This window comes from Sus scrofa, chromosome 1 (assembly GCF_054392235.1).
Source record: "Sus scrofa isolate SSC_HxYL_T2T_F1_AM1 chromosome 1, Sscrofa_HxYL_maternal_Yorkshire_Landrace_v2.0, whole genome shotgun sequence".
Lineage (NCBI taxonomy): Eukaryota > Metazoa > Chordata > Mammalia > Artiodactyla > Suidae > Sus > Sus scrofa.
This window is the reverse complement of record NC_139383.1, coordinates 129324688-129349233: the sequence shown is the minus strand read 5'-3', so window position 1 is coordinate 129349233 and position 24546 is coordinate 129324688. Positions and strand designations below refer to the sequence as shown.

General features: G+C 41.3%; 2 protein-coding genes across 7 annotated transcripts in view; one reads left to right on the top strand and one right to left on the bottom strand.

Moving 5' to 3' along the window:
• Positions 1-10: 10 nt before the first annotated feature.
• LOC146406363 (uncharacterized) lies at positions 11-23544 on the bottom strand. 4 transcript variants are annotated; one of them, XM_084970259.1, is made up of 2 exons: positions 16843-23544; positions 11-150 (listed from the first exon to the last, which is right to left on the bottom strand). In XM_084970259.1, the coding sequence occupies exon 1, from the start codon at positions 17815-17817 to the stop codon at positions 16963-16965; it is 855 nt and encodes a 284-aa protein (XP_084826385.1). In that variant the 5' UTR covers positions 17818-23544; the 3' UTR covers positions 11-150; positions 16843-16962. The 4 variants fall into 4 exon arrangements, with proteins under 4 accessions (XP_084826385.1, XP_084826389.1, XP_084826393.1 ...); XM_084970263.1 differs by having other exon boundaries at positions 18-150; positions 16884-23544; XM_084970267.1 differs by lacking the exon at positions 11-150 and adding an exon at positions 3199-3300.
• The window catches only part of TMOD2 (tropomodulin 2), a 52776-nt gene continuing 45356 nt past the window's right edge, over positions 17127-24546 (top strand). For all 3 annotated transcript variants that reach the window (XM_001925676.6, XM_021095391.2, XM_013992992.3), the window contains exon 1: positions 17127-17267. The gene's annotated coding sequence lies outside the window, so the exon portion shown is untranslated. The remainder of the gene's footprint in view (positions 17268-24546) is intronic.

The window sequence follows — 24546 nt, the reverse complement described above, 5'->3', positions numbered from 1 at the left end:
GGCGCCTCGTCCGCCGCCGCCTCCTCTTCCTCCTCACAGGGGATGCGAAGGGCCCTTCCGCGGGGGCGGCAGACTGGAGGCAGCGGCGGAAAGCTGCGGGCCGGCCATGGCGGGCGCCCGCTCCTCCGCGTCCCGCCTTCCCTGGCCCACCTGCAGGAGGAAGAGCGAAACGAGCTCCAGCTCTTGCCCCACCGACTCCCCACCCCTCCCCGGCTTCACCCTGCGCGCCCGACCCGGCGGGCCCTGCGGTGCGAAGAGCCGGGAGCGCTAAGGCCCGCGGCGGTGGGGCTACCAGTGCCCCATCCTTAGGCTCCCTCGGCCCCTGGTGGAACCCCAGTCAGGCCTGCAGAGTCCGGTTAGAGCCCTGCTCTGCCCACGGCAAACACCAAAGCTTTGCTCTGCCTCCTTTATTGATTCCCCAACAGGCGCCAGCTTTCTCAGACCTTCAAACTCGCCCTGCCAAGGGGACTTCCCTCCCCCACCCGATTACACCAGGACCTCACAGAAAACATTAAGACCGTTCAGCACACACAAATTGTCCAGGTCCATCTCAGCAGCCTGGAGGGTCCAGTGCTTTCACCAGTCCAGAAGGGACGGTGCCTGGTGGGTGACCTCAACCTAACCCTCCAGTTGTTTTAGTTTCACTCTTCATTGCACACCAGTGCCAGTTTTAGTCCTGCGCTGCTTTGAAAGTCTGCCTAGCTACAGTCCATTCTCCTGGATCACTGCTTAGAATTTACCATCTCTACCCCTCCCTTTTTTTTCCTTATCTCTTTCCTCTTTAGATACCCTGAAATCGTGATTCTCCAAAGTTTATCATTAAGTCCACCCATGTGGGTTCTTAGCTGTATTCTTGATCTGAACACCCTCTCCTCAACTTTCTGGCTTCCAACAGCATTCTCCACAGGGTGGGTATGCTTTTGCCAGAATCTACTGCCCGGGATTCTGTTGTACTCTGGACAGCTCTCAAAGAGGAGGCACCCTATAGGCAGGTTAGGAGACTGGAGGTTTGATTCATTGGCTGCATTTTCTGATATGTTGCTGTGCTGGACAGAGGCAAAGGAACTAGAGCTCAGGAGACAGGACAGTGTTGGGGGGAGGAACAAGTGGTCCTGGGATCACCTTCCCACTCAAAAATTCTTGAGTGGCCCTCTGTGGACAACAGTAATAACATAATTCACAGGGGCATTCAACTCATTTCCACTTTTATTATTTATGCTATGGTCGTGCTCCATCTATAACTCATCCTGCAAGCTCCATTTGTTCCTGCCAAAGAGAGCCACTTGAACTTGCTCCTCCTCCCTATCTTCATGCCTTGCTTATGCTACACCCTCCACTTGTAATGCCACCCTTCCAATACTCTTTGTCTAAAAAAAATTTTAAGGTCCATCCCAAATGGTACATCCTAAAATGAGATCTTTCCTGATTCCTCCTATCTGCCTGCCTCCCCCAACTGTCTGATTGTTGTTTCTCCATTGAACCCCAAGTGGTTTGTACCTCTTGTCTAGCTTTTAACTGTGTTTTGTGTCATGTATTTATCTCCTCTATACATACTCCTGGGAGGTATAACTAGATCTTATTCATCCTTTTTAGCTCCAGCAATGCCTTTTAGCTCAGTGCCTTGAATAAAGCATCAAAAGTAGTTGAATTAAGGTGTAGGAAGAAGATCCCAAAAGTTGAATTAGGTTATTTGGCAAAAGTCTGCCACAGATGAACTTTTGGGTGGTATCCAGTGTGCCCATCCAAGCACGTGAAAAAGAGGCAGAACCCCAGAGTTTCAATATATAAATGAGATTAGTTAATACTTCACGAAAAAAGGAGAAATTGCCCTCAAAGAGTTGACAGTCTACTAGAGAGACAGCATGCAATATGTCTCCCACTAAAGAAATGTTTACTGAAGAAATGGAAGTTTTTATATGAAGATAAATGAATCAGGTTTTATGAGGTATTATCAAGTGTTCTCTGGAAAGGATTCCATGATCAATTAACTGAGGAAAGACTGCAGCCATGTTACCCTTTCAGAGAGTCACAATGCACATTAGAAAACTGAAAGCTCTAGAAGTCCTGCAGTAAAATAAGCTTTTGGATTTTGCTTGACACTGCATTCCCCAAACTCATTTGACCATGGAACCTCTCCACCAACACCACCACCACCACCCCACCCCCCACCCCCTGCAGGATTTCAACAGTTTGGGAAATGCTGAACTAAAATGAGGAAAGACAGGCCTAAATAAGGAACCAGGAAAATGACTTTGAGAGTCCGATTCCAAAGATGGAACAGTGTACATAAAGGGGCAGAAAATGACCCAGGAAGGAAAAAGGCTGGGTAATGATCACTTATTTCCTTTACAGAATGACTGAGGCCTCTGTAAAAGCACAGGGGAAAAGTTATCACCAAAAATGTATAATCATTCAAAAGCCATCCCAATTCTCTCTTATCAGGGCTAATTTCTAAGCTGTCCCTAGTTATTTTCAATATCACTAGCCATAAGGCGTTCCCACTGTGGCTCAGCAGTAACAAACCTGACAAGTATTCATGAGGATGCAGGTTTGATTCCCCGAGTGGGTTAAGGATCTGGCATTGAGGTGAGCTGTGGTGTAGACGGAAAACGAGGCTCAGATCTGGCATGGCTCTGGCTGTGGCATAGGCCGGCAGCTACAGCTCCAACTGGACTCCTAGCCTGAGAACCTCCATATGCCTCCAGTGTGGCCCTAAAAAGACAAATATGTGTATGTATGTATGTATGTATCACCAGCCATAAGAAATCCTGTGTCATAAAACACTTCCAAACAGTTGTAAAATGTTCTGAAATAAATTCAACACAATTCTCAGAATTTTCTCCATGATGTCTTTTTGTGATCTTCACAAGTTTCCTCTAGCTCTCAGAATTTAATCAGCTTGCATTAATACTTATTTGTATTCTATGGTTACAGTTATTTGTGAGTTGTTTTTCCCTAAATAGATTTGGGCTGTTTCCAAATATCTAGTCTTCCTGGGAGTTTTATATCGATTTCTCCCTAATCCAAAATTAATAAGCAAAAGAACATTGTAAATATACCAAAATAAAAAATTTCTATAAACAAAGTTAATATCTACAGTTTACAGGTCAGATTGAATTTTTATATATTTATTTTTCCTTCTTCAACCAGAATTTCAAAATTAGTTTTATGTATATCTACCTACAACACAGAGCAAACCTGATCATTAGTGGTGAAACATTAGAGGCATTTCCTTTGAGACCAAGAATAAGAAAAGGAAGGCTTCTGTTACTGCTTCAGTTTAATGTTGTTCTGGAGATCCTAGCCAATGCAATAAGAAAAAGAGGGAGAAAGGGAAATGAAGACAAGAAATAAACTGTTATTTACTGGTAATAGACCATACTAAAATGTTTACATGTAACACAGATAATATCTACCTTGGTACTGTTTAAACTATAAGACACAAAATCAGTACGCAAGTATCAATTGCATCAATCAATCAGAAAATATAATTGTGGAAAAGATAACCTTTTAGATACCAAAAGAATATTTAGGAATAACCTTAACAAAAGAGAAGCATGCTTTATATGGAAAAATTATTATATTCTATTGAAGGACACACAAGAAGATGCAAACAAAAACAGATATACACATTATGAATGTAAAGATGCAAAATAATGAAAATTTTATTTCCTTCCCAAACTAATATGTAAGTCCATTGAAATTTCAACCAATAGACTAGACAATAAGGTTCTACTGTATAGTACAGGGAACTCTACCCAATCTGGGATAGAGCATGATGGAAAATAATATTTTAAAATATTGTGTATATATTTATGACTGAGTCACTTTGCTGTACAGCAGAAATTGGCACAACATTGTAAATAAACTATACCTTGATTAAAAAAAAAATTTAAAGAAAGAAATTCCAACCAAAATCCCTATAGCATTCTTCAAAGCACATGACAGGCTTATCTTAAAATTCACATGTAAGATGAATGACTAAGAAGAGCCAAGGCATTTCTGCAGAAGAATGCAGAAGGGAGACTTACCTTCACAATCTTTAAGACATATAATACATAATATTTAATATATATAAGTATGAGAACTAAACCATGAAACTGAGAAAGACAAATGTAACAAATAAACAACAAAGAAAGCCCAGAAACAGACCCAAACATGTAAGACAGGTTAATCTATGGTGATAAATGCCACTGCCACAATTAGTCATCCATGTGGGGGGAAAAAGTGAAATTAGATCTCTACCTTATAACATACACCAAAATCAATTATATATTGATTAAATACATCATTGGGAAAAGCAGACTTTAACACTTTTAGAATATCTTTATACCTGGGATAGCAAAGAATTTCCCAAGCAAGATACCGAAAAATATAAACTGCAAAGAAAAAAAAAAACTGAAAAATTCTACATACAAACACACACACACACAAAAACCTCTGTACCTAAAATGGCACCTTGAATAAATTTGAATAGACAAAGGGAAAAATATATTTGAAAATGGTAAAATATATTTGAAGACATATAACTGACAAAGTATTGCTATCCAGAATGTATCAGAATGTTTTCTAGTGGCCAACATCCACTAAAAAATGGTCAAAAGATATGAACCGAAAATTTACAGAAGATAAAATTCAAATGGTCAATGGACTAGGGAAAGATGTGCAAACATACCAACAATCAGAGAAATTCCATTTGAAACCGAAATTTCATAGAATTTTGATTTGACTTTTTTTTTGATTAGCAAAAATTAAAGAATGGGACAATTCTTAATATTGGTGAGATTTCTTCTGAACAACAGGAATTCTCAGACAGTATAAATTGGTGCAACCACTTTGAAGAGCTGTGTGACAATATCTAGTAAAGCTGAATACATACATATCTGGAGTTCTGGTTCTGGCTAGCTTGAAGTCTAAACTAATTTGTAGTCCTCCTAATGCAAGTATTTACAATTTAGAATTTTTTTTTCTTTTTTCTTTTTGGCTGTGCCCATGGCATGTGGAAGTTCCTGGGCCTGGCATGAACATAAACCACAGCAATGACAACACTGAATCCTTAACCACTAGGCCACCCGGGAACTCTTAAATTAATCTTTCAGTGAAAATCATAATTGAGCTGGCAATAAAAAGGGATAGCCTTATGTATCAAAACAAAAGGGATTTGAAAGCTAGAACATAAACCACTTGCCTAGACTAATACTGAAGGCAGTAGTCTGAATGGTTCTATAACCATTAAAGAAAATGAGTCAGTACTAGAGTTGAAAATCTTGCTACCAAAAAATATCAACATCAGAAGATCTTATAAACCTTTCAAGGAACATATTAATCTAATCTTATGTAAACTCTTTCAGAGAACAGGAATAGTAGAAAAAATCAACTCAGTTCATAGTATAACCATACACTCAATTTCATATCTATCATGGTATAACCATGACCCAAACCACTTGGAGATAGCATCACCCTCATAAACATGGATATAAGAATCTTAAAATAGCATTAAGCCAACTCTAACATGCATGCAAAAGATAATCCATCAGGAATAAGATAACTTTATCCCAGAAATTCAAGGGTGCCTTAATGTTAAGACATTAATAGATAAAATGTCAGAATAAATAGAAGAAAAAAATGAATCTAATAAAGGATGGGCAATATCTTTATAGATAATTTTTTAATTTATAAAAATACATTTCTTTAAAGAATTTAAATGACTTAAATAAATGAAAAAAATGACACCATGTTCATGGACAGGAAGACTCAATATTATAAAAATGCCAATACCCTATAAATTGCCCTGTATATTCTATGCAACAACAATGAGTTAGCAAAAAAGATGACAAGCTAATTCTAAAGGTGATATGGAAAAGCAAATACCCACAGACAGCCAAGATACTTCTGAAGAATAAGGAAAGGGAAACTGTCCTATCAGATATCAAGAATTACTATGGAGCTACGGTAGGTTGAGACAGGATAATAGTGCTGCTGGGAGAGCACCGGATAAGAATGGTGCACCCAGAAACAGATCCCAAATGTATGGGAACTTCATCTATGACAAAGGTAGCATTTCATAGACAATGTCTTCATCAATGGGACATGAAACACATAATGTCAGGACAGTTAGTTTTCCACATGGTAGGATCTCTACTTTCTGCCATATTCAATTTTTTTTTTTTTTTTTTTTTGTCTTTTTAGGACAGCACCGGTGGCATATGGAGGTTCCCAGGCTAGGGGTCAAATCGGAGCTGTAGCTGCTGGCCTATACCACAGCCATAGCAACGCCGGATCTGAGCCATATCTGTGACCTACACCACAGCTCATGAACTGCCATGTACAACACTTAACTTCCAGTTGGATTACAGACTTAAATGTGAAACTAAAAGTTTAAAACTTTTAGAAGAATATATAGAAAATATCTTTATGATCTGAGGATAAGAAAGGATTTCTTTAGTAAGACCAAGAAAAAGATTAACTCAAAAAAAGATTGATAAGCATGACAACATTAAAATTAAGAACGTCTTCCCCTTGTGGCATAACAGGTTAAGGCTCAGGCATTGCCTCGGCTGTGGTGCAGGAAGCAAATGTGGTGCAGGTTCAGTCCCTGCCCTGGGAGCTTCCACATGCAGTGAGTGTAGCAAAAAAAAAAAAAAAAAAAAAAAAAAAAAAAAAAAAAAACTTCTGCTAACAAAAAATACCTTAAAGAAAATAAAGAGACAAATTAGAAACTAAGAAAATAGACAGTTATCCTAGGAACCAGAAATATTTGAATAAAATGTTGAATTATCCCTCATTATCCAAATTCTAGCTAACTTCTACATGAGAATCAAGAACTAAAGAAATTCTGAAAACTACTATCATTATTTGAACTCTGGCTGTCTGAATTCAGAAACTGCATAAATTCTGGTAGCAGAGAGTGTTTTATTTGTAATATAAGCGACCAACCAATAATTAACATCTAGAATATTTAAAAAGCTAATTCTGGAGTTCCCATTGTGACTCAGCATTAACAAACCCGACTAGTACCCCTGAGGATGCAGGTTCAATCCCTGGCCTCACTCATTGGGTTAAGGATCTGGCATTGCTGTGAGCTGTGGTGTGGGTCGCAGACACTGCTCCAATCTGGTGTGGCTGTGGCTGTGGCTGTGGCCAACAGCTATAGCTTCGATTTGATCCCTAGCTTGGGGACTTCCAAACGCCACCAGTACAACCCTAAAAAGACAAAAAAAAAAAAAAAAAGGCTAATTCCTACAAAACAGTAAGAAAAAGACATAAGCCAATGGCATAATTAGAATTTTATAGGAGAAAAAAATCCTAATTGTGAACAAGCATATGAAAAGATGATCAATCTCACTAATATCAGAAAAATTCACATTAAGAACACAAAGAGGAGTTCCAGGCACGGCTCAGTGGAAACCAATCTGACTAGCATCCATGAGAACGTATGTTTGATCCCTGGCCTTGCTCAGTGGGTTAAGGATCCAGTACTGCTGTGAGCTGGGGTGTATGTCCCAGACTCGGCTTAGATTCTGAGTTGCTGTGGCTATGGTGTTATCCTGCAGCTACAGCTCCAATTTGACTCCTAACCAGTCTGGCAAAGCCAAGGTATCAGTGAAGATAGGCATTCCTTTTTTTCCATTATTTTATGTCCACATCTGTGGCATGCAAAAGTTACTGGGCCAGGAATTGAACCTGTACCACAGCAGCGACCTGAACCACAACAACAACAACACTGCATCCATAAACCACTGCACCACCCAGGAACTCCAGAAATCTGTGCTTAGATTTATTCTTTTGCATGTGGATATTCAGTTGCTAAGCCTGATTGAGAAGACTATCCTTTCTCCATTGAATTGCCTTTGCCTCCTTGTCAAAGATAAGTTAACAATATTTGTGTGATTGTATTTCTGGGCTCTCTATTCTGTTCCATTGATCTTTTTGTCAATTTTTTTCACCAGTACCACACTGTCTTGGTTACTGTAGCATTATGGTACATCTCGAAGTTTGGAGTGTTAAGTCCTTTTTGTTTTGTTTTGTTTTGTTTTAGTGTTAAGTCCTTTGACTTTGTTCTTTCTCTTTGGTATTATATTGACTAGTCTGGGTCTTTTGCCTTTCCGTATAACCTTTGGAATTAGTTGGTTGATATCTACAAAATAACTTAGATTTTGATTGGAATTGTACTGAATCTATACGTCAAGTTGGAAAGAATTGGCATCCTAATAATACCGAGTTTTTCTACCTATGAACATGAAATCTCTCTCCACTTGCTTAAATCTTATTTGATTCCTTTCACCAGCATTTTGTTTTTTCCCTCCTAAAGATATTATACATATACCAAAGGTTTTTTTCTTTTTCTTTATTCCTTTTTAAAAAAAATTTTTTTGGTACCAAAGTAGATGCTATTGTGTTCTAATTTCAGATTACAATTACAGGAAGGCAATTGCTTTTGCATGTTGACCATGTAACCTACAACCCTGCTATAGTTGCTTATTAGTTCCAGAAGGTTTTTAAAATAATTCTTTGGCATTTCCTTCATAGACAATCATGTCATCTATAAACACAGTTTTATTTCTTCCTCCCCAATTTGTGTATACCTCCCTTCCCATTCTTGTCTCACTTCATTCACCAGGACTTTCAGCATGAGGTTGAATAGGAATAGTGAGAGAAGACATCCTTGTCTTGTTCCTGATCTTGGGGAAAAGCATCTAGTTCCTCATTAAACATATCAGCTATAGTTTTTAGATATCTTCTTTATCATATTGAGGATGGTCCCCTCTATTCCTAGTTTGCTGGGAGCTTTTTATCATGAATAAATGTTAGATTTTGTCAAATGTCTTTTCTGTATCTATCAATGTGATCATATGATGTTTTTCTTCTTTAGTCTGTTGATGTGATGATTACATTAATTGATTTTTTGAATGTAGAACCGTACTTCCACACCTGGAATAAACCCCACTTGGTAGTAGTGTAAGATTCTTTTTATACAATGCTGGACTCAATCTATTAATATTTTGTTGAAGATTTTGCATCTTTTTTTTTTTTTTTTTTTTTTTTTTGGTTTTTTCTAGCGCTGCAGCGCGACACATGGAGGTTCCCAGACTAAGGGTCTAATCGAAGCTGTAGCTGCCAAGTCTACGCCACAGCCACAGCAACACAGGATCTGAGCCGCGTCTGCAACCTACACCACAGCTCATGGCAACACCAGATCCTTAACCCACTGAGCAAGGCTAGGGATTGAACCAGCAATCTCATGGTTCTTAGTCGGATTTGTTAACCAATGAGCCACGATGGAAACTCCTTTGCATCTATTTTTATGCAAGATATTGACCTGTAATTTTCCTTTCTTATAATGTCTTTGTCTGATTTTGATATAAGGGTAAAACTGACCTCATTAGAATGAATTAGGAAGTGTTCCTTTGCTTCTATTTTCTGGAAGAGATTATAAAGAATTGGTATTGTTTCTTCCTTAAATTCTTGGTAGGATTCACCAGTGAAACCACCTTGGCTATAATAAATCTAATAAGAATTAGAACAAAAATAAATGAAATGGAGACTAGAAAGACAACAGAGAAAATCAACAAAACCAAAAGGTGGTTCTTTGAAGAGATCAACAAAATTGACAAACCTTTAGCTAGAGTGACCAAGAAAAAAAGGAAGAGGTGCATATACTAAAATTAGGAATGAAGGACAGAGCATCACTACTGATCTTACAGAAATAAAAAGGACAATAAAGAAATATTGTGAACAACTGTTTGCCAACAAACTAGATAACTTAGATGAAATGGATAAATTCCTAGAAAGACTCAAGCTAACAAAAGTGACTCATAAACCATACTACATTGGTGTATATTAGAATAAGTGAAAAATCCCACATGATCATCTCAACAAACACAGAAAAAGTCTTTGATGAAATCTAACACTCTTTCATTATAAAATCATTGAACAAAGTAGGAATAGGCAGGAACTTCCTCAAACTTTTAAAGGGTTTTATGAAAGGATACCATCAAGAAAGTAGAAAAAAGAACAACCCATGGAATTGGAGAAAATATATACAAATTGTATACCTGATAAGGAATTTATAATCAGAATATGTAAAAAACTTTTATAGATCAATAATGAAAAGAGAAAACTCCCACTAAAAAGTAGGCAGGAGTTCCCATCATGGTGCAGCGGAGGTTGCAGGTTGGGTTAAGGATCCAGTGTTGCCATGAGCTGTGGTGTAGGCCTCAGACATGGCTCAGATCTGGCGTTGCTGTGGCTCTGGCGTAGGCCCGTGGTACAGCTCCAATTAGACCCCTAGCCTGGGAACCTCCATATGCTGCAGGTGTGGCCCTATAAAGACAAAAGACAAAAAATAAAATAAAATGTAGGCAAAAGATTTGAATAGACATTTCTCCAAAGAAAATATAAAAATGGTCAATAAATACAGGAAAAAAATGTTCAGCATCATTAGTCATTATAGAAATACAACACATATCAAAATCACAATGGGATGCTACTTCACACCAAGTGGGATGTCTATTATAATAATTTTTTACAAGACACATTAACAAGTGTTGATAAGATAAGGAAAAATTGGAACCCTCACACATTACTGGTAAGAATATAAAATGGTGCAGCTACTTTGGAAAACAGTTTGGCAGTTCCTCAAAATGCTATACATGAAGTTATCATAAGACCTAGCAATTCTACTCCTACGTATACAACCAAGAGAACTGAAAACATATGTTTCCACAAAAGCCTGTGCACAAAGGTACATAGCAGCATTATTCAACATAGGCAAAATGTGAAAATAACCTAAATGTCCATCAGCTGAAAAATAAAGAAAATGTGGTATATCCATACAGTGGAATATATTGATCATAAAAAAGAATAGAGTACTAATACATGCTACAACATGGATGAACCCTGAAAACACTATGCTCAGTGAAGGAAGCCAGTCACAAAAGACCACAGGTTGTATGACCCCATTTATGTGAAATACTCAGAATAAGCAAATCCAAAGAAGACAGAAAATAGATTAGTGTTTGTCAGGGTCTGGAAGTGGGGGGAGGAGGGAGTGATGGCTAATGTATAATGTATAATGTGGGGCTTCTTTTAGGGGTTTTGAAAATGTTCTGAGGTTAGATTGGGTGACAATTACATACACAAACAAAACAAAACACTGAACTGCAGTGTTTTAAAGGAGTAAACTGGAGTTCCCATTGTGGTGCAGTGGAAACAAATCCGACAAGTATCCAAGAGGATACGGGTTCCATCCCTGGCCTCACTCAGTGGGTGATGTTTTGCTGTGAGATGTGGTGTAGATCGTAGACTCAGCTTGGATCCCGAGTTGCTATGGCTGTGGCATAGGCTGGCAGCTGTAGCTGCCGATTTGGCCCCTATCTTGGGAACTTCTATATGCCTCGGGTGCAGCCCTAAAAAAAAGCCAGAAAAAAGGGGGATAAATTTATGGTATGTGAAATATATCTCAATGAAGCCATATTTTTAAAATACAGAGATTATTCAGCCATAAAAAAATGAAATCTCGCCTTCACGTCAGTATGGATGATCTTAAGAGCATCATGCTAAGTAAAACAAGTCAGAAAGAGAAAGATACTCTATGATCTCACTTACACGTGGAATTTAAAAAAAAAAAAAGCAAAACAATAATAATAAAAAAAAAAAAACCCTGAATCTTACAGATAAAGAAACAGACCAGGGAGTTCCCTTTATGGCTCAGTGGTTAACGAATCCAACTAGGAACCATGAGGTTGCGGGTTCGGTCCCTGGCCTTGCCGTGAGCTGTGGTGTAGGTCACAGACGTGGCTTAGATCTGGCGTTGCTGTTGCTCTGGCATAGGCCGGTGGCAACAGCTCCGATTAGACCGCTAGCCTGGGAACCTACATTAGCCATGGGTGCGGCCCTGGAAAAGACAAAAAAAAAAAAAAGAAAGAAAGAAAGAAACAGACCAGATCGGTGGTTGGCAGAGGCAAAGTGAAATGCGTGAAGGGAGTCAAAGGTAGAAACTTCCGGTTATAAATCATGGAGATATAATGCAGAGCATAGTGACTATAGTTAATAATACTGCATTGCGTATTTGAAATTGCTAAGAGTAGATCTTAAAAAGGAAGGGGGTCAAAAGGTAGCCCCCAAATGCAGAGAGAATGGTTTAATAAAGCACCATCACTCAGCTTCAAGCATTATCAAGTCATGGCCTATCTTGTGTCATCTGTACCCCCACTCTGCTACCCAACCACTGCCCTCACATTGGATTCTTTTTTTTTCTTTAAAAATTTTTTTAATTGAAATACAGTTGATTTACAATGTTCTGTCAATGTCTGCTGTACCACACTGGGTTATTTTTAAAAGCAAATCTCAGATATTACTTCTTCAATTAATATTCAGTATTTTTTTCAGTAATATTCAGTAGTAACTTTCCAAAAGATAAGGATTCTCCTAAGAAAATAATGATGCCATTATCATATCCAATTTTTAAATTATACCTTAATATAATCAAATAGCCTAAGTTCACACTTTCACCGATTGTCTCATAAATGTGATTTTTTTAACAGCTGCTTTAAGATCTACACATTGCATTTGGTTATTTGTCTCTTACATTTCTGTGTATCTACAAGCTCCTTCTTTTATTTTTCTTGCACTTTAATTTTTTTTTTTTTTTTTTTGGTCTTTTTGCTATTTCTTGGGCTGCTCCCGTGGCATATGGAGGTTCCCAGACTAGGGGTCGAATCGGAGCTGTAGCCACTGGCCTACGCCAGAGACACAGCAACACGGGATCCGAGCCATGTCTGCGACCTACACCACAGTTCACGGCAACGCCGGATCCCCAACCCACTGAGCAAGGTCAGGGACCGAACCTGCAACCTCATGGTTCCTAGTCGGATTCTTTAACCACTGCGCCACGATGGGAACTCCTTGCACTTTAATTTTTGAAGAAATAGATTATCATGTAGAATTTCCCACATTCTGGATCTTGCTGATTGACACTGTGGTATCATTTAACATGATCACTATTGTATACTGGTTCACTTATAGATGCTTGTTGCCAATTACACTATAAATACGATAATCCATATTTCATCATCATAGTCACCACCCCTTCAGTGCTTACTAGGCACCACATCTTTTGTGGCATACTTGACAAAAATTATCTCATTTTGTCTTCATAACAACCTCATATGGTAAATATCATCCCCCGTCTAGAAATGAAGAAAATAAGGCTTATTAGAAAGGTTAAAAAAAAAAAATTGGCCATGAGGCAGGCAGTAAATTTACAGGTTCAACCCAATTTACAGGTTCAACACTATCCTTTGCCTTGGATTATGGTTGTTTATTTTTAATCAACTCTGAGAAATAGTCTTTTAGTCTATCCCAAGAACTTACTTTTCACATTTCATCTGTAATACCTGGGATTCTTTCAGCTTGAAGTAACAGAAAACTCCATTTCAAATTGACTCAACAGTAAGGATATTTATTATCTCATTTGACAAGAAATTTAGAAGTAGGTCAGCACCAGGGCTCAACAACATCACAGATCCAAGTTTATTCTGTCTTTTTACTCTGCTATCATCAGTGTTGGCTTTGTCCTAGGGCTGGATCCCCTGATGGTTCTGAGATGGCTCTTCTAGTTTCAGGTGCATAAACACATCCAGATGCAACAACATCCTAAGAAGATGGTGGCATATTTCCCTATATGTCTCTATTTAAAAGCAAGAAAACCTTTCCCAGAGGGCCTTCAGCAGACCCCTTCTCGGGTCTCAGTGGTAAGAACTAGGTCACATGCCTATCCCTAATCGCTCAGTGGTCAGTCAAGAGGATTCTATTCACCTTGCCCATGATAGGTTTAGGAGTGTGCCTCTGAGATGGTAATAGGATCACGTTCCCTAATGGGTGAACACCTAAACAGGCTCCTGTAAAGAAGAAGGAAGGGAGGGGGAATGGATGTTATGTAGGCAAGCAACAGTATCTACTACATGTTCCCAATGAGGCATGCTACATATTCCATTGCAAATTTACTGTTGATGTATCAGCCTCCTCTTCTACATGAAGATGAGGCTAGACAAGATGATCTATAAGGTCTCTTCCAGCTCTAGGAGTTGTGTTTCAATTTTACATTTTCATGTAAAGGAGACTGAGACTGTTGGATAGGTCTTGTACCTCTGCTTTGGCTGCCAACTATGACTTGAACGAAAGAAATCATTTCTATGCCTGCTTCCTTTCAGTCTTCATCTGAAGCAATGTTCCATTCATTCAATCACATGCAGATATTTTCCCTGTGGGGAACTACAAGGAAGCCAATGAAAAAGATATCTTAGCTATATCAAACCTTTACTATCATTTCTTTCAATCTGAATAAATTTGCTTTATTACTTCTGGCTTATGTCTACCATCAGCTTTCCCTGGGGAAGCTACTAGCTTCACCTGTAAGCAGTCATATTCTAATTTAACAGAAAGCTATGACTTGTGACAAATGCATAACATAAAAAAAAATCAAAGAGAACTAAATAGACATTCTCCAAAGAAGGCATATGGATGGCAATAGACACATGAAAAAATGCTCAACATCACTAATTATTAGAGAAATACAAATCAAAACTACCATGAAGTACCACCTCACACTGGTCAGAATGGCCATCATTAACAAGTCAACAAATAATTAATGCTGGAGAAGGTGTGGAGAAAAGGGTACCCTCCTTCACTGTTGGTGGGAATGTAAATTGGTACAACCACTATGGAAAACAGTATGGAGATACCTCAGGAAACTAAATACAGAACTACCACATGACCCACTCCTGGGCATATATCCAGACAAAACTTTGATTGAAAAAGATATATGTATCTCTATGTTCATTGCAGCACTATTCACAATAACCAACACATGGAAACAACCTAAATATCCATCCACAGATGAATGGATTAAGAAGATGTGGAACATATACACAATGGAATACTACTCAGCCATAAAATATATAACCTAGTGCCATTTTCAGCAACATGGATGGAACTAGAGATTCTCATACTAAGTGAAGTAAGCCAGAAAGAAAAAAGACAAACACCATATGATATCACTTATTTGTGGAATCTAAAATATGGCACAGACAATACTATCTACAAAAAAAAAAAAACAAAAAAACAAAAAAAAACAGATCATGGCCAAGGGGAGCAGACTTGTGGTTCCCTGGGTGTGGGGGAGTGGGATGGATGGGCTTTTGGATGCAAACTCTTGTATTTGGAATGGATGGGCACTGTGGCCCTACTGTACAGCACAGGGAACTGTGTGTGATTGACTCACTTTGCTGTACAACAGAAATTGAAGAAACATTGTAAATCAACTATACTTTTAAAAAAATCATATTAAAAAAGAAAAAAAAATCAGAGACAGCCAGTCTGTTACACAGGACATTTGGAACAACAAACAGGAAAACTTGGAATGTGATTTCAACTGGTTTGGTCAGCCTCCATTTCATTTAATTCTTTTCAGCTCAGATTTGTCATTCTGGTGAGGAGGCCCAGGGTGTAGTCTATCAAGTCAATACTGGAAAGAACACTGGTCTCTCAGTCAGCAGCTGCTGTGTGCCATCATACATCCTGATGGTTCCAAGAGGCTTGGAAAATTAACTTTATTTTCCAATTCCATCATCCTGCTGGGGAAGGTATGGCCCTGAAATTTTCAAGGGAAAGACAGAGCTGACAGTGCCTCTTGGAGAAGGCCAGGGTGGAAGGAGAGAAGAGAGGCTTACTGACCAGTTGGATATCCTTAAATAACTTGCATCACCTCTCTGTGCCTCTTAAAACTCTGATTGAAGAAAATCCTCACCCTGCATCTCGCAGGGTTGTTGCAAAAATCAAACGAGGACCAGGATAGGAAAGTACTTTCATAAATGCAAAGTGATGCTACTAATTTCAAAGATGGAATTTTCTCTTCAGCACTGTTTTGGATCATGTGATTACTGCACAGGTCATGCCAGATTATGATGCTGTTTCATTTCCAATCATCCTCTGCCTATTTCAGAGATTATGCCAGCAACGCTGCATCCATCTCTGTGATTCATTTTTCTTCCACCACATCTAGAAGATGCAAATCTCACCATAATGTGAAATAGTGCCCTAAAAGTATGCAGCAAAGGTTCAAAAAGGAGAGGTATCACATCTAATTAGAAACAGCTTTTGGAAGGTAATCTCATTATGCCACATATTTTCATAATTTCGATCCTTGTCCTATGTCACCCCACCTTACTTCCATGCTTCAGAGACAAGACAATATTTTCTCTATTTTTGTAGCCCCCGAGAACCTGACAGAGAGGACACATCACAGTACATATTCTGGAAGAAGTGAGCTGGCTAAACGGCTGAAAATAGCAAACCGGATGGGTATCAGCATTTATCCAGACCAGGAAGGCCGGCTATCTTTAGCCTAGCATTAAACATTACACTTAAGTCTTTCCAGCAGAAAGTGTGCTCAGTCTCCTTTGTAACTCCCCAGGAAGGAACTTTTATTGAGTATGTGCTAAGTGCCAGACATTGGTGCTTTCACACTTGAACCTAATATACGTTTAGTCCTCACAACATGTCTTCAAGCTTAATGCAGATGGAGGATGATAAGGCTTAGAGAGGCTAAATTAGCCAGCCTCTCCTCTAGTGAAGTCACTCCGTGTGCGTGGACAGTCGAACATCCTCACCTACAGGCTTTAGATCAGCCTCGCTACACTCCATCTCCCTACCCCCAGGCATGTACCCCAGCTACTCCTCCTTTCCGCGCCCCGCCCCAAGCCCTCGCGAAGCCGGTAAAACCTAAGTCTGATCTGTATCTGAGCGGGTATTAACAAGGCTTCCACAAAGATGCTCACTCACCCAACTGCTCCTCACAAGCCTGGAAAGCCTTTGCCACCCACCCTCTTCGTAGCCCGGAGAGTCTCAAAAGAGCCTGGAAGGCTTGGTCCCAAGGCTGAGGTCCTTGTCCTTGCACAATGGTTACAGGGTCCGGACGCAGATTCCGCCCCAGGGCACCTGCAAGGAAGGGGGTAGCAGGGAAGCGGCGGCAGCAGCCTGGCGGACAGGGGGTCCCGCCTCCGCGTGGCAGCCGCACGCCGCCGGGACTACGCTTCCCAGCCTGCTCCGCTGCAGCCGCGCGCCCCAAGCGCCGTGCCCGGCCGGGAGCCGCCTGTTGATCACCGCTCTCGCCCTGGCCACGGCGCCGCCCTGCTCGCCGGCCCCGCTACCTTGGGGCAGGCAGACTGACGGCCCACACTCCGGCTCCGTGATGGGCGCACAGACAGGTGAGCGCGCCGCGGGTGAGTGGGGGCCCGCCCGGGAGAGGCGCGGTTTGCAGCCTGGCCCACAGCGCGGGGCGGCCGCGCCCTCCCTGTCCGCAGAGGATGCTCCACAGCCTCGGCGCTCGGCTGAGCGGGCGCGCGGGGCCAGGGCCGCCTCTGGCCTCCCCATACGGGCGGGCGGCTCCGGGCAGCGCAGAGGACAGAGCGGCGGAGGGCGGCGCGGGAGGCGCCCGCACCGTGTGGGTCCCACGCCCAGCACTGCGGCTCCGCAGTCTCTGCAGCCCCCCGACCGCTGCAGTGAGGGCGCGGTCTCCTGTCCTCCCTGGGCTGCGGGGCTGGGTTTTTCCACGCTGGGCTTTGTTCCCCACTTTCCCCTCTCATGCGAACGTTTGACAAGCTCCCGGAGCCTAATGCTTGTCACTGCACCGTTAGAGCAGGCAGCGGGGAAGGGTGGACTCTGGCTGGAACTGTCACCCGCATGGCGTTTCAGCCTCCAAGAGCAGCGTTCCAAGAGCGTTCCAAGAGCGGCCTGATGAAGGTCCATTAGACTCATTATTTTTTCTGGTTAAAGTACTCCCTTGAATCTTCCTAAATTTTCCCTGTTGAAATGAAGACTGATTTTTTAAAATAGTAGTGGTAGTAGTAATAATAATAACATCCTCAACAACAATAATAATAATGGCTCCTAATGGGAATTTTGACTTTAAGTGTTCAAAGATGGGAAGGTGATGCAGGCAAAATGCAAATTAGCGATGAAGGAGGCAGTGAATGCTAGGAGCTTCCTCTTGCCTATTAAACATCTGCATCACCAGGTCCTTGGGAAGGGAATGAAAAGAACATCGGCGCAGGTATTTAGAAAACCCATTTCCAGTCCTAGCTGTGCCATTTTAGGAGCCGAGGGATCCAGGGCAAGTCCCTTCACCTCTCTTAACCTCCTTTCCCATCTAAAATAGGGCATTCAGGCTAAATGATTTCTAAACCTCTCTTCTTCCAAGATTCTCATATCAGGGAACTGAAGAGATGATGAGGGTGCTTCTGTGCAGTACCATTACAAAAAGCCTGATTGTGACATAACAAACAGCTTTACCCTAGTGAGGAGGAAAGATTTTTCAGGGCTTAGGCAATCTGATTTATTTTTAAATGGAACTGTTTTCCTCTGTCTACACTCTGAAATCTAACCCAGTAAATGTGCATTACAATTGTTTTAATTTTTGTAAATTACTGTAAGTTGGTAAATAACAACATGCTGTGGGTTTGGGTTTTTTTTTTTTTTGGCATTTTGTTTGTTTGTTTTTAATTTGCTGAAGGTGAACTGATGGAATCAGCAGGTAAAGGGAGAAGTGAATGGCTCCCCAGGACTGGGCAGGAGTGGGCAGATGCAGTCAACAAGGAGGTGGGGAGGAAACCACAGCAAAAGTAACCAGAGAGTACATACACTGAGGATAGAGAGGATGGGTATTGATGGGTCATTGTTTGAATAATAAATATACAATAGGAGGAATGAGAGAAGCAGAAAGCCAGCACTGTGTAACCCTAACATAACCGATTCAGGCAAGGATTCATCCGTGGGTACAAAAACCTTTGAGTAAAGATTATTGGGGAACAGGATTTTCACATTATTTCAAAGTATCTCACCACAGATTACCTAGGGGAACATGTCCTCACAATGGAGAAAAGAGAAAATCATCTCCTTAGCCTAATGATCAAGCTGACCAACCCCTATCAGGAGTCTCCTTGTGGGAGGCAATAAGAAGGTCAAAACTTCACTTGTGTAGTGTTCCTGCCAAAAAGGCAGGTGGGGTGGGATCTTGTAGATTAAAATATTCAAGTGATATTACAGCCAATTGTAATGTGTGAACTTTGTCATCCTGTATCACACACACACACACATAGATGTAAACAATGATCCTGAGACAATTGAAGAACTTTTAATATGGATTGCATCTTAGATAATATTATGAAATTACTTTTCATTTTCGCAGGTGCAGCAGTGGTATGGTGGTCAAGTAGGACACTTTCTTTTGAGATATGGGTATTAGAGGCATAGCATCATGATGTCTGCAACTCTCAGCTGGCTGGGGTGGGGGGGAGTGTAAGGGTGGGGGGAAGACTTAGGAAAGTAACAAAACAGAGACAGTTGGTGAATCAAAGACAATGGTATATAGGTGTTTATGGTACTATTCTTTTACCTTTTCAATAGATTTGAACTTTTTAAATAAAAAAACTGGGCTGATCAATAAAATAGATAAGTAAACAAAGAGAAATGATTGTAGAGGACGGCGTGGTCAGTGACAGACAGCTACTCAGAGTGAATCTGTGGCTTCAAGTTCCCAAGACTTAAATCCTGTTAGAGGTGTGAGTGGGGTCAGGGAAAATTCCCTTTTCTGGTTTGTCTTGGCTAGCTATTGATCATTTTTTCTTAAGACACTCCATCCCCTAACTCCAACCAATTATTATAGGTTTAATAATTACCAAACCTTAAATTTTAGCCCAACCCAAGAACCATCCTGGAAGCCCCATCCCTTTTCTCTCTGGTTTTAAGATCTGCACCAGTGTAGAAGGATGTTCTAGGTGCTGGTTCTTTTTATTTTAAGTTAGGGGAACACTGGGGAAAGAATAGATCCAGCTTTTTTGACAGAAGTTGGAGGGTTTCCTCTCATTCCTTTTATTTGTCATATACAACCAAATATTTTCCTTATAGACTATAAATGGGTAAAAGAAACTCATAGAAGATATGTGCAGAAGAAACTTCCTGTCACCAGATGGAGAAAACAGAACCAATCTTAAGATAAAATACTTAATTTTATACAGAACCCTTTGCTGCAAGGATGTTTTTCTTATACCTGAAATATATATATACATATGCTTTTATGTTTTGCCCTCCGGTTTTGGCATTGAGGCTACCCCATGTCTTTCATGTGTATCACCAGTATTCCTGGATTTCCCTAGTGACAGCTGAGTAGAATGGGAATGAGAAGATCAGCTCCAGCTGTGGGTGACAGGACCTTGTAAAACAGGATGCAAGGCCAGCCATGCCATGCCTGGACATGAAGAGTAAGAAGCAAGTTTGAAGCACCAGCCCTATGAAAGAACCAGGAGATCTCTTGTCAGAACAGAGAGAGGGGCCTAGAGTCTAGGGAGCTGGGCTGCTGTTCATCCAGTATATGCAGGATCAACCATCTCTATTGTTTATAGCTGACAACCCTTCTGATAGGACAGTACCCATTTCATACCAGTTGTTGAATGTTTTGCATATCATCTTGATAAGCAGTCACCAGTCAAGGTGCACATAGTACCAGTAAGTCATAACAAAGCTTTGATCAAAACCTAACTGCGGGGAGTTCCCCCTGTGGAACGGTGGCATCAGCATTGTCTCTGAAGCACTGGGACACATGATCCATCCCTGTCCTGGAACAGTGAGTTAGGGATCCGGCATTGTCGCAGCTGTGGCTTGCATCTGTTTCCTTGCCCAGGAACTCCATATGCTGTGGGGCAGCGAAAAAAGAGGAAAAAACAAAACAAATCTAACTGAGATAAAGATGCCAGAGAAGGAGAGAAGATAGGTTAAGAACAGGCAGAAGCCGGGAGGGCATGTTGAATCAGGGAAAAAATATAGAGAAGCCATAGTACCAGCCAGGAAGTGAGAAGACCATAATTTCCCAAAGTCAAGATGCGGGGACATGGCTAGAACCAATAGGTAGTTGAAAGCTAAGAAGACCCAGACACCTAAGTGGAAGGCAAGGAGGTAGACAGAAGTCAAGAAACAGAAACTCCTCAGAAAACAGAGAATTGGGCCAGACAAAGGGGGAGGGCAGCAGCAGGGAGTAGGACCTGCCAAGAGAATTGGAAACCAGGTGGCAGTCAGGGCAGACAGTAAGACTTCTGTGCTGGAGCACTTGTGCCCCAGCAGGAAGCTTCTAGGCAACTTCCTCCCCAGATGGAAACCTATCCTGTGCTAGTCCAGCCTAGACATGGTGGCTGGCTCCACCTGGCAGTGCTGGCCCAGGACCCCTTTGGAGTGCTGCCTCTCCACATTCAACACATCCTGACAAAGATAACAGAGGGAACAAAGAGCCCAAATAGAAGATTATATCCAGACTAAGGACACAAGGGAAATGGCTTTGATGGAGGGCCAGCCTCTGAGCCTGGGATGACATCATCACATTAGGCATCACCTCCACCCTCTGAGAGGAGCACTATTCTTTGCTGTTTTACAGAGGAAGGGACAGTGGCCTAGAGAGGTTGTCACTCACACGAGGATCTGTAACCATCAGGTCCAGGGCTGGTGGACTCCAAGGCCCAGGCTTTTAGTCTTCTATGCTTGTCCGAACCTGGAGAGGGCTGGTTACTGTGGCTCATATTGTTTTTAAAAGGAGACTGTTTTCAAGCACAATTTGAGCTATGGCAACTTTTGTGTCATAAGACTGGGAAGTTAGGAACAAAGAATTTCAGATACCAACTCTTCATTCTGCTAAGATATGTTCCTCATTCCCCATTCAGCTTGCCCCTTCCAATTGCCTTCTCATATTTTCTTTTGCCTAAAATTCCTCCTTATCACAGTCCATTTTCTGCCCTTCATATCCTGCAGATATTTCCCAAAATATAGCAGGAGCCATTTGGACATTTAAAAAAAGAAACAGACCTAAATGGGCCATCTTCAAATAGCTAGATTCCAAACCGCAGGCTCTGTGTTTTGTACACATCTTTGTATTTGCCTGCAGCTAGAAAGGAATTAAATATATAGGATCAATTCCTGTTTTGTTGGAGGATATATTGATAAGCTGATTTTGTTCTAATTTACTGTTTGTAGGAAATGTAGATTTGGTTCTTGTGCCAAATGATTCACTAATTGTTTAAAAATTATTACAGAAATTGCTGTTGTGGCTCAGCAGGTTAAGAACCCAACATGGTGTCCTTGAGGATGCAGGTTTAATCCCTGGCCTCACTCAATGGGTTAAGTATCTGGCGTTGCCATGAGCAATGGTGTAGGTCTCAGACACGGCTCGCATCTGGTATTGCTGTGGCTGTGGCGTAGGCCAGCAACTGCAGCTCTAACTCCACTCCTAGCCTGGGAACTAACATATGCTGCAGGTGTGGCCATAAAATAATAATAAGAAGAAGAACAACAACAACAACTTCTCACTTAGTATATACTCTGCTTAGCAGGGCAGTGGAAGCCTGAGTCCCCCTTCTCCAATCAAACCCCCTTTCCCTCCCAGTGTGGTGTCTGCCCTTTCCGTGTGCAGTTCTTTGTCACTTTCCCAGATACGTAGGTACACCAAAGTAATTGTTTTATTCATTTAAAAAACTTTTCACAAGGTTTTTTTTGAATTTTATTTTTTTAAATTATAGTTGATTTACAATGTTCCTTCCATTTCTGCTATACAGCAAAGTGACGCAGCCACTGGATTCTCTGAGAATTTTTTGCTTACTATTTTGTAAAAAGTGGTCTTTGGTTTGGATCGGGTTTAAGAAATAAGGCTGCTTGTTTTGGCTTTGGTTCTAAGTCTGTGTGGGCCAAAGGCTGGGCACTTTATGGTATATATGATTTTCTTCCTTCATACAACAGTTATACAAATAAGGTAGTGGAAAGAGAAGCAAAGAAAGCCACACTCCCTGTGTTCCTTCCCAGGGCTCGTATCTTTGGGTAACAGGAAGACTTGTCAGAAGGCCAAAGCGACCCTTCCCTCAGCTCAAGTCTTGGCTCCTATTTTCCATTTTCCTAACCAGCTTGCTATACCTGCCCCCTGGCCTCCTGAAAGCCCTGTTTGCTGTTCCTTCACTTCAGGGTGCACATGATTCTCTCATTGCACACTGAGAGCTTGCCATGTGGGAGGCGAGGCTATGGCAGTGCTTGGCAAACCTTCCACTGCAGCATCACTCACAGGAGGAGAGGACAAAAATGAACCTTTTGAGGCCCAGGTGGCGGCTAATGCAGACCAGCCACAAGCCAGAAACCTGTGATTTGACTTTAAAAGCCATGTGAGTGGTATATTCGCATATATCTGTATTTGTTATTAAAAAATAAAACCAGAGTTCCCATCATGGTGCAGTGGAAACAGATTCAACTAGGAACCATGAGGTTGCAGGTTCAATCCCTGGCCTCGCTCAGTGGGTTAAGGGTCTGGTGTTGCCGTGAGCTGTGGTGTAGGTCGCAGATGTGGCTCAGACCTGGTGTTGCTATGACTGTAATATAGGCCGGCAGTTGTAGCTCCCTTTGGACCCCTAGCCTAGGAACCTCCATATGCTGTGGGTGCGGCCCTAAAAAGACAAAAAGAAAAAAAAATTTTTTTAATAAAATAAAATAAAACCAGCTTTCCCCCAATCCTCAAGTCAAAATTGTGTTCCAGAGGATGCACTGTTTTTTTCCCCTCCTCTGGTTTTGAGACCCCTCCCCCCCAAATGCATTGACACAATGTATGCAATTCATTTTAACAGGTACAGTTACGTAGTATTAACACATTATTGTAGCTACTTAATTAATGCCTCTCTCACTGCCAGACTGTAAGCTCAGTTAGGGTACAAGCTATCCTCTGTTTTGTTCACTGCTCTTGTCCCAGCAGTGTCTGGAGAAGGTGTGCTTGCAGTAGCTATTCGTTGAGTGAATATACGATAAGCCCAGGGATATAAAGAATGAGGGCATCATCCCTGTTCGCTGGGAGTTGGTTAGAGAGAGAACCATTTACGAAGCATAGATGAAAAGTAATCAGATAGGGTTGAGCACCCAGCTGGTGGCTAGGCCCATGGATTTAGGAAGCAGAGCAACTTCTGTGGGCTTAACTGGTGTCAGAAATTTCCCTGACAGAGTCGAGGCCATAGATATGGTGAATGAGCTCTGGACCAGGGGTCACTTCACCTCTCTGAGCTCATTTCCTTCATTTAATGTCCGTTGCACAATATTTATTGGATGCCTACTCTGGGTCAGGACCTGTACTGGGAGCCAGGATTATAACAGTGACTAAAACTGACACAGTCCTCACCCTCACAGAGATTAGCAATGAAGACAGAGATAAAACAAGCAGTTGTAGTAAAGTCAAGGAGAGCTGTGATCGAGTGGTGCACCATGGGGTGGGGAGTGACTCAGACGTGTCTGGGGGTCTGAACAAGACCTCTCTGAAGAATTAAAGCTTACATGGAGACTGGAAGGTGAGGAGGCTAGCAGTCAGCCAGAGGGAGAAGGGGTAAGAATGCTCTGAGCGGAGGAAACAACATAAGGTGTGATCCAGGAGTTGGCAGTGGTCCAGGAGGCTGGAGCCAGGAGGAGATGGGGAGTGCAGTGCAG